The sequence below is a fragment of the Eremothecium sinecaudum genome, chromosome V (assembly GCF_001548555.1).
Source record: "Eremothecium sinecaudum strain ATCC 58844 chromosome V, complete sequence".
NCBI lineage: Eukaryota > Fungi > Ascomycota > Saccharomycetes > Saccharomycetales > Saccharomycetaceae > Eremothecium > Eremothecium sinecaudum.
The window spans coordinates 200,960-215,200 of NC_030896.1; the positions used below are offsets into that span (position 1 = coordinate 200,960).

The 14,241-nt window shown below is 40.0% G+C and overlaps 7 protein-coding genes across 7 annotated transcripts; 3 read left to right on the plus strand and 4 right to left on the minus strand.

The window, feature by feature from the left end:
* Positions 1 to 298: 298 nt before the first annotated feature.
* On the plus strand, positions 299 to 1,609 carry COM2 (Com2p; the record flags this gene model as incomplete). Its single annotated transcript, XM_018132694.1, has 1 exon — positions 299 to 1,609. One exon carries the CDS (start codon positions 299 to 301, stop codon positions 1,607 to 1,609), a length of 1,311 nt encoding a protein of 436 aa, XP_017988025.1.
* Positions 1,610 to 1,951: 342 nt separating this feature from the next.
* Positions 1,952 to 2,737, minus strand: MND1 (Mnd1p; the record flags this gene model as incomplete). Its single annotated transcript, XM_018132693.1, has 2 exons — positions 1,952 to 2,616; positions 2,686 to 2,737. 2 exons carry the CDS (start codon positions 2,735 to 2,737, stop codon positions 1,952 to 1,954), a joined length of 717 nt encoding a protein of 238 aa, XP_017988026.1.
* Positions 2,738 to 3,287: 550 nt separating this feature from the next.
* Positions 3,288 to 4,640, plus strand: GTS1 (Gts1p; the record flags this gene model as incomplete). Its single annotated transcript, XM_018132692.1, has 1 exon — positions 3,288 to 4,640. One exon carries the CDS (start codon positions 3,288 to 3,290, stop codon positions 4,638 to 4,640), a length of 1,353 nt encoding a protein of 450 aa, XP_017988027.1.
* Positions 4,641 to 5,217: 577 nt separating this feature from the next.
* On the plus strand, positions 5,218 to 7,890 carry ATG1 (serine/threonine protein kinase ATG1; the record flags this gene model as incomplete). Its single annotated transcript, XM_018132691.1, has 1 exon — positions 5,218 to 7,890. The coding sequence occupies one exon, from the start codon at positions 5,218 to 5,220 to the stop codon at positions 7,888 to 7,890; it is 2,673 nt and encodes an 890-aa protein (XP_017988028.1).
* Positions 7,891 to 8,458: 568 nt separating this feature from the next.
* Positions 8,459 to 11,947, minus strand: AW171_hschr52966 (serine/threonine-protein kinase; the record flags this gene model as incomplete). The annotated part of the gene is made up of 1 exon (XM_018132690.1): positions 8,459 to 11,947. The coding sequence occupies one exon, from the start codon at positions 11,945 to 11,947 to the stop codon at positions 8,459 to 8,461; it is 3,489 nt and encodes a 1,162-aa protein (XP_017988029.1).
* A 386-nt stretch (positions 11,948 to 12,333) lies between these two features.
* Positions 12,334 to 12,948, minus strand: VFA1 (Vfa1p; the record flags this gene model as incomplete). The annotated part of the gene is made up of 1 exon (XM_018132689.1): positions 12,334 to 12,948. The coding sequence occupies one exon, from the start codon at positions 12,946 to 12,948 to the stop codon at positions 12,334 to 12,336; it is 615 nt and encodes a 204-aa protein (XP_017988030.1).
* A 119-nt stretch (positions 12,949 to 13,067) lies between these two features.
* LCP5 (small subunit rRNA maturation protein LCP5) lies at positions 13,068 to 14,123 on the minus strand (the record flags this gene model as incomplete). The annotated part of the gene is made up of 1 exon (XM_018132688.1): positions 13,068 to 14,123. The coding sequence occupies one exon, from the start codon at positions 14,121 to 14,123 to the stop codon at positions 13,068 to 13,070; it is 1,056 nt and encodes a 351-aa protein (XP_017988031.1).
* Between the last annotated feature and the right edge of the window lie 118 nt (positions 14,124 to 14,241).

The following is a 14,241-nucleotide window of genomic DNA, read 5'->3' on the forward strand; positions in this document are numbered from 1 at the left end:
GGATAAAACGACTACCTAGTTCGATAACATTTGTTCTTTTTTAAAACTTTGTTTGTACTCGCTATTTTGAGGGATAAATCACAGGAAAGAGAAAAGTTCGAGAACAGGGGGTGTCATTTCAGCTACGTATTAATAACGTCAACTGATTTTGAAGTACGCTGAACGCTCATAAACAGAGTGAATTCAAGTTTTTAAACTGAAATATATGGTTATCTGTTAAACATAAGTACTGCACTCAAAAGAAGCCAATTGTGGGAATTTTGTTGGTGTCTGGTAATTATATGAAACAACTGTTAAAATGTTAAGCTATCAAGAAAGTATGGGTACCGCTAATCCAGTTGCCCTAGATGGGAACTGCAATCTGCAAGTCGCTCCAAGAGACCGGGAATCAAGTATGTCATGTGACCTTAAAAGTAAGAATACGACCTCGGGTTATGGGCAACTAGGGACGTGCTGGTCGGAACAGTTGTCTACAGCCAGCACTTTTGTTGACCCACTTCAAGATATGGACTATCTTCGAGGCATGGATATGATTAAGGAATTTATGGATCTCAAACTTCCGCAAAATCAGGTGCAAAACCCCTTCCAGGAACCTTCGCTACTTTCTATTAGCGGCTACGATAGTGGAAATAGCAAATATTATGAATATGAGTTTTGTGGTGGAAAGCCAGGATTCGAAGATTTTGGGGCAGATGTCGACCTTATGGCTACTGACGACGAAGATCTGTACAATATGTCCTACCGTTTTGACTCGCCTAGTGACAATGAAAGGAAAAATTCCATTTTCAGCAACCGCGGCAACGACATTGAGATGACGCTGTCCGGAGAAAACTCGATGAGTTCAAATGTTAGTGAATACCCTGCATTGGGTGAGGTGTTTCCTATTCAGCACCGGAGAAAGATGAAGGAGCGCTTAAAATGGAACATTTTCGGAACGACGGGCAAGTCCTACACTGCAGCTGTGCCATCGGCTGCAGGCTATCGGGATTCGGTAAGCGAAGAACCTCAGCAGTTATTTAAAAAGAAATTCTTTTGGTCTCGTAAACCCACAGTTCCTATTATGCAAGCAAAACCACAACATGTGAATCCTCTAGAACAGGGAGAAGAAAAGGAATCTGTCAATCCCAATGACCTGTTTACGGAATTGACATTTGATTCGGGATTTACGTTAGACGGAGATACTTTGGCTGCAAATGACTTCGACCGCATGGTTGGTGGGAAGGATAACGACGCGGATGATCTCACAAGTAGCTTGGGTGGAAGTCAGAATGACTTTCTAATTCAGCTACACTCGCAGCCTTTGCCGCCAGAGGACACAGGTACGGTTTCAATTGCAACAGGTGTGTCTAAACCCGACTTACACGCAACAAGGAGAAAAATGAGCATACCGAAGATACGCGGTCGTAAAGCATCTCCTGCGCTCAATGCTACAAAGCCTTTCGGCTGTGAGTATTGTGATCGTAGATTCAAGAGGCAGGAACATCTCAAAAGACATGTGAGATCTCTACATATGGGCGAAAAGCCTTATGACTGTAAGATATGTGGTAAAAAATTTAGCAGGAGCGACAATCTCAATCAGCATATCAAAACTCACCCTAATAGTATGTGATAGTCGTGGTTATAGGACAGGGGCTCTGTGAGCAGATTTGGTATTATACAGAGAATGAAAGGTGACATATTTACAATGACATGAACATGAATGAAATGGCAAAAGAATTACTGGTTATTTCTAGTGCGTTCTCGCAACCATTGCCTAATGAACGGTTATTTAACGTTCATTATCATAGCTTCTGCTGGTTGCATCAATTACGCATGGACTTTAAAGGAACATTCTCCCTTTACTCAGTACACTAGTATGTACATAAACAATCATGTAATTCTATAGGACAATAGTATAAACACATACGAAATTGAGAGGTATAGCCAAAATTGGTAGCATAAAACTGGGTCGTTATATCAACTTCCTTATTGATTCAAACTCGTCGAAATCGTCGAAATCATGGGGTATTTCCAGCGCAGTGGTCACTTCCTTTCGCTGCAAACTATATTTGCGCATCAGTAAGCTTACATTTACTTCAATGTTGTCCGTAATTTTATCAAGCTGTTCCAATTTCTGCTTCAGGCCTTTTAAACGATCTTCAATCGTAGTTTGGTCCCATTTGGTCTGCTCAATAGTGTTATAGTTACCCACAATAGCCGCCAACTCTTTCCGAAGTTTTTCGTTCTTTGCCAGTAGTTCCGTCCGTTTATATCTTACATGCTGGTGATCAAAATGATCACAGCGCTCTTCCTTGTTCTGTATATGTAAATCGGCCTCGAGTGCTTTGATTTTTGCCTTGGTATCGTCGATGCTTGCTTCTACGGCTTTCATTTCTTTATGGATCTTTCCAACTAGTTGATTTTTAAAACACCAATAGACATTAACATTACCGCACTTTTCCACAGATATAATTCCCTGTTCGTCTATGAGTTGCTGGACTAAATCTTTGACAAGCATAGACGAAACTCCTGCACATTTCTTTGGAATTATCTTTTCCAGGTCCTTCATACTGTAGATATCATGGTTTTCCTGAAAGAATCTAAGGATACGTGCTTTTTTCTCAGCCTGTGTCACAACTACACGTTTGGGAGGAGCAAGTTAGTCAGTAAATTGCTCTTATTGTGCTTTATTGACTATATACATACCATGTTTCCTACTTTTTACGTTTGCTTTGTTTTCATGTAGATAATCAGACATGTTTATTTTATATGTATGCCCTTAAAGTAGCTTTTAGCCGCCGAAAATACAGTAATGAAGCTAAACGAAGCCTTCAGACAAAGAGCACAATGGATTATAGATCTGTCTTTATTAATCATTAGAACTGGTTCTTGGCTCATAAAAATGACTATACAGAGTGCCCTTGTTATGTAAACTTTAACAATAAAGGCTCTTGTTGTTAGCACTATACTGAGAGAGCTTTTCGAGCGTCCCAAAAGAATAAACAAAAACACACAACACAGAAAGGGAATAAGAACCTAATTGTTCAATAATGTAAAAATGGTTTGCTAGCTTCATTAATACCTAATATGTCTCAATAAATATCATGTTTACATTAATTAATTAATGTCACATGACTTCATTTTTCCCATCCCCTAAGTGGCGATAGTAAATTTTCCCATAGAGAGAATCCTGAATTTGGACAACCCACAACTTAAAAAGTGCTGACCTATATTTATATCAGCTACAGTTGCATAGGAATACACCGGTAAGGAGGACTTCACACAAAGAGTTTTCACACTAAACTACAATGAGATTCAAAAGTTCTAAAACTGTCGAAAGAGAGCTAAAAGCACTGGTAAATTCTGTAGAAAATGCTAATCGTTGTGGTGAATGTGGATCCACGTATCCTACTTGGTGTTCTGTTAATTTAGGGGTGTTCCTTTGTGGCAGATGTGCCTCAGTACATAGAAAAGTTCTACAAGGGCAGAATGGTTCTCCAGAATCGTATGTTAAGTCCTTAACCCTTGATCGATGGACTGCAGATGATTTGGAAGAGATTTCCAATAGTGGAGGTAACAGGCGCAATCACACGGTATGGAATCCCAGAAATCAAGGATTCCCTTTTAATGGTGATGAGGATAAATCTGAAGTAGAGCGGTTTATCAGGGACAAATATGTTAATTGTAGTTTTAGGAATTCTCCAATGAGAATGGGAGACAATGGATACAGACCCAGTTCTGCTGTTTCTCAAAGAAGTTATGCTACTGAAACTTCAGGCTATGGTTCAAACAATAGTTCATACACAAGGCCATCCGAAGATCGTTTGAGCGCTGGAAGTTCGGGGCCATCTGGTTCAGGTGGTGTTCCTAAGTTGACCCGTCGAGTCATAACGGATAGTGAGTACGCGAGATATTCGAAGGAGATGTCGACAATACAAGAGCTCGGCTACACAGGCAAGGATATAATTGTAGAATCGCTTGTTCTTGCAAAAGGGGATATCAATTTAGCCTTGGACATTTTGGAGAAAGACGCTAAAGAGCGTCCCCGCTCTCCCCCTGCAGCTTCTCAACCATCTAGACGTCAAAAGTCACCTTCACCTAGCCCTGCTGTTTTTGATGGTTTCACTGGTGCTGCACCAATCACAGCCCAGGTAACGCAACCCATTAGCGTTTACGATGGCGGTGTGCAACAGTATGTCAACCCGGTTACCGGTCAAGTATTCGTAGACCAGTCTCAGTACATGATGGCACTTCAATTGCAACAGCAGCAAGCCCTCCAACAGCAGCAAGCCCTCCAACAACAACAAGCCCTTCAACAGCAGCAAGCCCTTCAACAGCAGCAAGCCCTGCAACAACAGCAAATACTCCAACAGCAAGTGCTCCAGCAACCCAGTGGGATTGATAAGAACGCGATAATGTCGCTGTACAATACCCCAGACAATCAACAGTATCAATATCTTCAAATGCAACAGCAGCAACAACTGCAACAACAGCAACTGCAGCAACAACAACTACAACAACAGCAACTGCAGCAGCAAGAACAGCAGCAACAGCAGCAGCTCATGCAGATGCAAATGCAAAATATGCAGTTTCAGCAGCACGATCCTAATTACCCTCAAGGAAGTGCATATACAGCTCCCGGTTATCACTATCCTATGTAAAGATTACCTAAATAAAATCGTCACATGACATACACGTGACAAAATCTCGTATTATGTTACGACTTTTAGGTGATTCATCAAGGGGCAAGTCATCATTAGCGGGATAGTCGTTACTGTTACTTATTAATAATCTCCGCCACCGTAAGTTCCAAAATAAAACATCAACCAGCACAAAATTGTTAGGGTTGATAAGCTGGAATAGCATAGTCTATTACCATCTGAACCATCTCACCAAGCATTGTTTAATTTTTTATGAATAACTTGATTTGTGTATCACATATAGAGGATTGGATATCAAGAACATAGGGTCATACAATAATTACTGACACCGCATTAAGGGTTATAAGTAAATTTAATTTAAAAGGTGAAGGGTATTCTGATTATAGATATTGGTTAAGGGAACTAATAGATTAATTAAACCTATCTGCGAAACTTTCTAATTGGGCATATTGTCTGACACGTTACCAAACATCTTTTGTTATTTGATTCCAATTAAATTTTCGGAAGCAACCATTATCAATATATTTACGAAGATATTATACATTTTTGAGCTTTTTATTGTCATTCGATTTTTATTATGAGTACTACTAAAGGTAACAATATTGCTGGAGGTTTGTTAACACCTTCGAATCACCCCATTGTTATAGCCGATAAATTTGTTATTGAAAAAGAAATAGGGAATGGATCTTTTGCCACTGTCTACAAAGGCCACTTGCTTTCTAACAAAAGTGAAAGTGTTGCGATTAAAGCTGTATCTAGATCGAAGCTTAAAAATAAGAAATTACTCGAAAACTTAGAGATTGAGATTGCTATTTTGAAGAAAATTAAGCATCCACACATTGTGGGACTTATGGAATGCGAGAAGATATCATCTGACTTTTATCTTATAATGGAATATTGCGCTTTAGGCGATTTGACTTTTTTTATTAAAAAGCGCAAGCATCTTGTTGAAAAACATCCATTTTGTCGAACACTATTTGAAAAATATCCTCCTACCAGTGAAGAACACAATGGGTTAAACCGAGTGCTAGTCATCAATTTTTTGCAGCAGTTATCATCCGCTTTAAAATTCCTTCGTTCCAAAAATTTGGTACATCGAGATATTAAACCACAGAATTTATTGCTTTCAGCTCCACTACTTGATTATGACAATGCAAAAAGTTTCCATGAAAGAGGTCTTGTTGGAATTTACAATCTACCTATTCTGAAGATTGCGGACTTCGGCTTTGCCAGATTTCTACCTAACACTTCGCTAGCCGAAACATTATGCGGCTCTCCGCTATACATGGCTCCAGAGATTCTAAACTATCAAAGGTATAATGCCAAGGCGGATTTATGGTCTGTTGGCACTGTATTGTATGAGATGTGTTGCGGAAGGCCACCATTTAAGGCTTCGAATCATTTAGAACTATTTCAAAAGATAAAAAAAGCTAATAATGTTATAAATTTCCCAAAATGTGTTGAGTTAGAACCAGCAATGGTTGATTTGATATGCAGCTTACTTACATTTGAACCCGCAAAGCGGATGGGCTTTAATGATTTTTTTAATAATGAGCTCGTGAACGAAGACCTTTCACGTTATGAACAAGAATCGGAACCTGATCTTGAAACAAAATCCAGAAATGTAGTAGAAAGTAACATGTTTATTTCTGAGTATTTGAATGGAAAGGATAAGAATAGAAAGTTATCTTCACTTCAACTATCAATTTCTAAGGATTTAGTCGAATCCTCACAACATCAAACACCACCCACTATAAAACAGGTCTCTAACAAGGACATAAAGCCACTTCATGGAGATCAAAATGCATTTGCTACTGCGACAGCTATTGGTTCAAAAAACTATAGGGCTTACGATAATTCTAAGTCTTGCTTTTCAGCATTGCTTCTCGAAAAGGAATACGTTGTTGTCGAAAAAAACAGTGTGGAAGTGAACGCATTAGCTGATGAGTTTGCGCACGCTGGCTCTGGCCTACAAGCTATTAGGGCACCTGAACAATGTGTGCGAGGTGCATCGCAGACTGTTACAGGTAGTCGTCAGTCGTCAACATCAACGAGTCCAATGGCAAATAATACGAAACAAAATTTGTTGCGTCATAATTCGGGTGGCATGTCGTCTGGTGGCGGGTCCACTTCAAGGCGACCATCTATTGTTGATCGCAGACTATCGCTTTCATCTTTAGGAGCCACCAATGCATTATCCAAGGCCCTAGGTATGGCGTCCTTGAGATTATTCGGTAACAACCAACAACATTCTGGAACTGCAACTTTTACTCAAGGAGGTGCACTATCCCCACTATCTAGTCCTCAAGTATTTCAGGATATGATAGAGCAATTGGTATTAAATGCAGACCATCAATGGGATAACTCAAAACTCTTCGACATCATACACGATGATGTCATCTTAAAGGCTGTGGAGAATCTGACCGTAAAGGCATATGTGATATATTCATTTGCAGAGGTTAAATTCCAGGAAGTTACCCAGGTCTTATCTGGTTCGGGCCACGATTTGACTCCAAAGAGGTCCATTGATGATGAGAGTGCTGTTGATAATGTAGATGACGAAACAGACGGTAAGACCACGCCCGAAAAGAGGCAACACTATGCTCCCGCTGCAAATTCCAACAGCGATCAGCATTACCAACCATTGACTGAGTCAACTAATGAACTGCATGTTGACGAGAAGTCACAACAAGAATTAAACGAATTATGCACAGAAACAATCGTGCTATATATGAAAGTTTTATCCCTATTGGCGTACGCTATGCATTTAACATCGAGATGGTGGCACGAATCTGCAGATAGAAGCTGCTCTTTCAAGCTTAATATATTAGTTCAGTGGATTAGGGAAAAATTTAATGAATGCTTGGAAAAAGCTCAATATCTAAGGATAAAAATCCAGTCTATGCATTTAACTCTTGATGCTGAGAAACAATATCCATCACCTGATTTAGAACCCCATGCTCCAGTATTTGTAGAGAAATTGATATATGATAGGGCATTAGATATTTCCAAGTTTGCTGCAAAAATGGAAATGCAAGGGGAGAATTTAGAGAACTGTGAACTGGCTTATTCTAAGTCCTTGTGGATGTTAGAATCCTTACTAGATGTGATTAACGAAGAAGATAATTATGATGCGGACAATCTGGGCCATACGGGCGTCTTAGACAGTGCTGACAAGGACATGATCAAGATATATATTGATAGCATTGCTAATCGTTTAAAAGCGCTAAGAAGGAAGATTAGTCGTTGAACTAACTAAACATTGCTTAATTAAGGTAACAATAGACCGTTACTATATTTCAGATGTTACCAGTTTTTTGTTCAATCCTCATGATATGAAAAGCCCTTCCTTAGCTGCCTCGAAGACGACTTGAATTTGATTAAATATGCTTTAACATAGGGATATAAATATAATGTAGTTAGTATATGGGAATGGTTTTTAAATTTTGGGTTTATTGTTTAAATTTTTTGTTTTAGATTTTGGTATATTTTGTTCATTTAAAGTAGGGTAGTTATCTTCAGTAGAAATAGTTTTAACTAAAGGAGTTGATAAATATTAATTCTTCTTTCGAAGACCTGCCTGTATCATGGTAATCTATTTGGGTTAGATACTATGGTGTTATACTTACATAAAATATTACCGCATACAACATCAAGATGGAACAGCATTGTATTTATACAACATCCAATTGATTGTTACCAGCATGAAGACTTTAAGCGCTTGGATTACAGTAACCAACTTCAACCTCCATTAAATGAAAAGATATGTCTTTATTTTCCTTTTAACCACTCATGTAATAGTTATCTAAATTATGTACTTAATTGTCACCACGCAATTCTAATTGGCCAATAGAAATAGATTTTGATCGATCTCTACTTGTCTCTATACTTTGAGAATCACCAGTGATAGGCTCGTTAAAAACCTCATCCCTTGATAGATAAGCCTTAGAAGTCCTACCGTAACCAACAGATTGTATCTCATCATGAGATGCCCCCAAAGGAGAGGGTTGCATAGTATGTACTGCAGGAACGGAACCTCTTCTAGATGTGTTCTTGGAACTCAAAACACTTTGTAGTAACTCCCTTGATGAAAAGTGGGATAGTTCATTACTACTAGTACTTAGAAGCTGATCAATATGAGTTTCTTGAGTGGTAGCTGGCGATGGTGCGTGGGGTAGTAACCATCCACTAGCTCCATTTGCCAGAGGTATCGAAGTTCCAGTATTACTTGACCTATTTTGTAATTCTGGGATCATTCCAAGGACATTATCTGGAACATCTACGCTTTCCTTAAAGTTATCATTCTGTAGCAAGAGCAAACCAGTATCATGAGCCATAGAATCAAAGTTATCTTTTGCTCTGTTGGATGCTTTTCCAGCTGTAGATGGTGCGGTTAATGTGGACATGCTGTCAGAAGTTAGTGACTGCTTGAGCCTTTCTGGTAGTCCCGAAAGGCGTCCTCCTTTGAAATTTTTATGTGAAGTTGGTGGTTCTAGACTTGCTTGACTACCACCAGCAGATCCAAATCTACGAATCTGTCCAAACGTCCCCGCGTTAAATGCTAGCTCTGTATCATCTGCGTCACTTTTTGAATCATCCATATGTGTGATAACCTGTTCGTAATAAGAGCCGACGGGACCTAATTCAGAAATGCTCCGCAGTGACAGCTCTGAAGCGTTATTTGAATCTACTGCAAACTCGAATGGGAGTGATTCAGTATCAGACCTACTACTTTCACGGGTATAGTTGCAACCCGATTCCATTGAAATTGCATCTGACGCCTCATGCGACGAATCCTTCTCATCATCAATACCGTGTAGACCATCAAAAATACCTTTCTTGTTAATACCTCGATCTACAGACCTCGATAATGATGAAGGGGTGAGACGACCTGCAACGTTCTGAGAATGTGAGCGATTATGAGACAATGAATGGAACAAAGTATTAACACTGGTTGCGGGCGGCGAGCGCTCGACACCTAACTCTGGCGAAACCTCTTTATGTTCAGGCTTAGTAGGACCACAAGACGTTATTGCACCTGAAGCCCCTCCAAGTCGCGAACCTGATAAAGGATCACAAGTGACAGGGTACCGTTGCCGTGAACTACCAGACTGCGGGGATGCTAGCTCCGTCCCTCGTGGGATGCGATCAGTTCTAATAGATCCCATCGCAAGTCTATTCACAGTAAATGTGTTGGGGGATTGCAACCTTTTATCGTTCATCGATAAAGAAGAAGAAGAGGAAGAAGAAGGAACATTTTCTGGTACACTTTCCAATGGGCAAACAGTATTTGAACCTCTGTTAAGTATCGAAATATTTCCCGGAGAGTGAGAATTGAGATTAAAACCTTGTTCTTGGTACCGCGGCGATAGATGCTCCGAATCGTACATACTAGTATCCTTTAACGCAAAGTTATCAATGTATAAGCTGTCCAATGAAGCAAATGAAGAGTTGACCGGCAACGATACAATTGAACTTGGATCTCGTTCATTGTCAAACTTTTGTAGTTCCCTCTGAAAAAGTTCACGAGCACTTAATTCTGGCATTGTGCTTTGATTCAAGGATGACACCGTTGATATTTTGGCAAGTGGCGAACACCTATTTGTTATATTTGGCTCCTCACTTAAAATAATGTTAACGTTATCTGCGTTAGCAGTCGAAGAAGTTTCTCTGCTAGCGTTTTTAGGAGTTACCGAGGTTGGTCTGGCTCCTATATCACTGGATTGAGAAATAAAATCATCAGGATTTAGAGCGATAGAACAATTGGATCTCGAACCATGTCTACCAATTGGGGCCTGAAGTAATGTGTTTACCTGAGACTTCCTTAAACCTTTCCCAATACCATAAACTGCATTATCGACTTCGTCAATAGACACTGATATTTGCTGGTATCCTTCATCATCATTTTTGAAGAAACTAAGTTTTTCAGATAATTTCAGAGATTCATAGACTTCATCATAATCTTCCAAATGGTTAAAATCCCAGCAAACAAAGGGGTGTCTTTTCACATCCGATATTGGAATCCTCTTCAATGGATGCTTTTCCAAAATTTTATTTAGCAAGTCTTTTGCCATCTCATATTCTTCAGGGCAAGATATTTTAGAGACTCCATTAGAGTTCATTTGCTCAAACGAAGGAAATTCTAACGGATCGTTAATAACTTTTTCAAATAACTCCATCTCATATTCCGCTATAAATGGAAGCTTTCCAAATAATAAACAGTGTAAAGTGACTCCAAGGGCCCAGATATCTATCATGTAGGAAATTAAAGATCCTTTATTAAACTTTTGTCTATCAACGTTAAATTTCTCATATGCATCATTTCCTAGGCATATTTCAGGTGCAAAAAAGGCGGGCGTACCAGCTGTTTTCGCCAATTCCAATTCATCTGGACCGTCTGTTCGCAGGTTGCTTACTGCTGACGACGACGAGGAAGATGAGGAGGTTGAAGTAGAAGGGGTTGTTGATGCTAGGGAAACACCAAAGTCCGAAATTTTTACTATTCCATCCTCAGAAAGTAGTAGGTTTGCTGGTTTAATATCCCGATGTATAATACCCTGATAGTGTAGATATTCTAAACCAAGTACAACGCCTCTAATTATCTCTCTAGTTCTCTGAAAGGATAGAAGCGGTGGGCCACGTGCAGCAGTTTCTAAACTATCACCCGGACACCATTTAACCTCTCCTTTTGAACAGTACTCCAACACTAAATATATCTTTCGCGACTTCATATCATCAAGCACCTCAATCAACTTCACTACGTGCTCGTGATTACACTTCTTCATAATTGCTATTTCTCTTCTTATTTTATCACTTTCTCCATGGTTGGATGTCTTCTGAAGCTTCCAAGTATTCCTCTTTTTGTCATGCCTATCAACAATCTTGATAGCGACCTGTTGTTTAGTCACCAAATCGAGAGCTAACTTAACTTTACCATGCTGACCGTGGCCCAATTCCCTAATAATCTCATAAGTATTTAAAACCTTTCTCTTAGATATTGGGTCATATTCTAAAGATATTTTATTAGTTTCCTTCACTTTTCGGGCCCCAGGCGTAGGCAACTGGGCCTTTATATGATTCTGATGCAGCGGGTGATTCAATTGTCGCTGCCTCTGCCGCTCCAATAGTAGACTGAGCGAGTCGCTAGAGGATACTTCATCATCATCATCAACATCCTCTTCTTCATAGGTATTATGTAGATAAACCTCATCAGCGACAAAGTGGTCACCTTGAACTCCCAACTTTGATTTTATATTTAATGGTACATTAACCATATCAAAGTCAGTAGCCAGATGATTATTGTTCATATTTTGCTTGTTGTAGAATAACACATCGAAGATATTGAAATACTAGGAACACAACAGACTATATGTTCAAATGGGTATATTTGTGAGTAACGAGTACCTATAACCAATGGCAACAAAATACGTGATGATAATCAAACAGAGACCACAGAAATAGTTCAAAACCTCACAATACTATATCAAACCTAGTAACTGAAAAATTTCATAAACTAGCCAGTTAGACGCAGTGGTTGTTCCTTATTTCTATTGTTCTTTATTCAGAAGTACATAGCACCTTAAAGTACAGAAGTTGATGGTTTGGAAAACACAAGTTAATCTTACGTATAACGTGATTACTGTTGTTACATATGATGATCCAACCAAACGAGCCCCAGTTGAATTTATATACTTTATTTTGACCTTGGCACTTCTGGGAACTTAAAATTAGCTACTAATTCATCAGGATCAGTGTTGCTGTAAGCCTTTTCCTTCTCTTTCTGCTCTTTTATATTTTTAGCGAGTTGTTTCAACCTCTCAACCCTACTCTCAAAAATTATAGAATTCAAAGAATACGTCCGCGATGCTTTCTTTATGGATGCTAGTTCATCTACGGCATTCAGGTGCTGTCGCTGTAAATCAGCAATAGATTCGGAGACAGGTTTATCTGGTTTATCTGGTTTATCTGGTTTATCAGGTTTATCAGTGGATTCTTGTGTATCACCAGGCTTACTGTCCTGCTTACGCTTAAGCAGCTTGTTTAGCCAGACATCCCAATTTCCAGACTGATTGATTTTATGTCGCTGGAGCTTACTATCTAAAGCTTGTACGGTTTGTAGGGCGTCGTAGTAAGACTTTGGGTATATGGGTTGGGCGAATTGTGTGTTGTCTTCCAAGTGCAGGCTGCAGCAGTAGAACCAATCCTTGCCTGACTTGTTATACAGGACAGTTACAGTAGATTTATAGCAAATCAAACATGAGGACGCGTCTTTCTGTGCCACCTTTCGGAGCGTATAAACGTTCTCCATGTTCTTTTAGTTCCGCAGCTTCGTGGGAGTACGGACAAGCGCACTGGACGAGTGAGGATTTTTATATGAGGGGAACCTAGAAACAATTTAGACCTAGCTAATAAGAATACAAAAGTAATTTACATCCTTTTCTTGGCTCTATCCCAAGTACTACGAGGCTTCTTATTTGCCCTCCTACTTGTGCTGTCCTCCAGCTGGCGCTTGGAGTTGAAAATGCTGAAATCCTCACCACTGATCATGTTCGCCATGGCAGCTCTCTTTCTCTGTTTTGCCTTACGCTTTTCGGCCTTATTTCCTATAGCATTTACTCTCGTGAAATTATCCTCTTCAAACTGCTGGATCTCACGCTCCCGCTCAGTGTCTCTCATTGACTTCACGCCCGATCTCCCGTGGTCTACAATATTAGCACCGATAGATGCCTCCCACTCGGGCTGGTCAGCATTTTCTCTAATATATTCTTCCATTGCCTGCATACGAGAACGCCTGGACTTATCTTTATGCTCATGTGCGTTAAATTTATCCTCAAAGTGGTGGCTATGCTGTGGAGGACGCATGGCACTAATCTTTGGAGGTTTGTAGATGCCGTTATTATCTGCGCCTTCTGCTGCAGTATCTGCTGCAGGGGCGGACCCCTTGCTGCGGTTTCCAGCAGCTGTGTTTCCGGTGACCATACCGGCAACATTAGGTCTGAACATCAGCTCATCTTCTTCCTCCGAGTCGGCTTCATCACCCTCGGACCCAGTTGCTGTCTCGCTTGCTTCATTGGCGCGCACCTGTGCATCCTTATATTCCTTATCGAACTTGTTGTAAGCCCTCGTTAGCTTATCTATCTGGTAGCTTAACTTCTTTTCCAGTGGTCTAACACCACGTTCTAAGCACACTCTGTGCTCAACAGACCTAGCTCGTCCCTTCTCACAGGTGGCATTGTCAAATGATACCAACTTCTCGCCCACTATCGACAACAAGCTGTCAACATAAGCAAGCATGCTTGCGTTCTTTAATGATAGCAATGAAATCTTATCCACAGTCGATTCAGCACCTAATCTTGATTTCAGCTCATGGATTGGCCCGTCCGGTTCTTCTGCTGTATTAAGATCACTAAGCTTCGTAAGAGCACTGCTGGTGCTCCCAAGCGAATCATTAATCTGCGTTAGCAGCTGGCGTAGTTCGGCCATGTGTAATATACCCTCTCCGAAACAGTCTTTCGCTTGCAATGTATTCTTTTACAACCTCATCGCGTGCTTGAAAATTTTAGTATTCCGCTTTGCAAAAAAAGAAACGATACCCTAATGG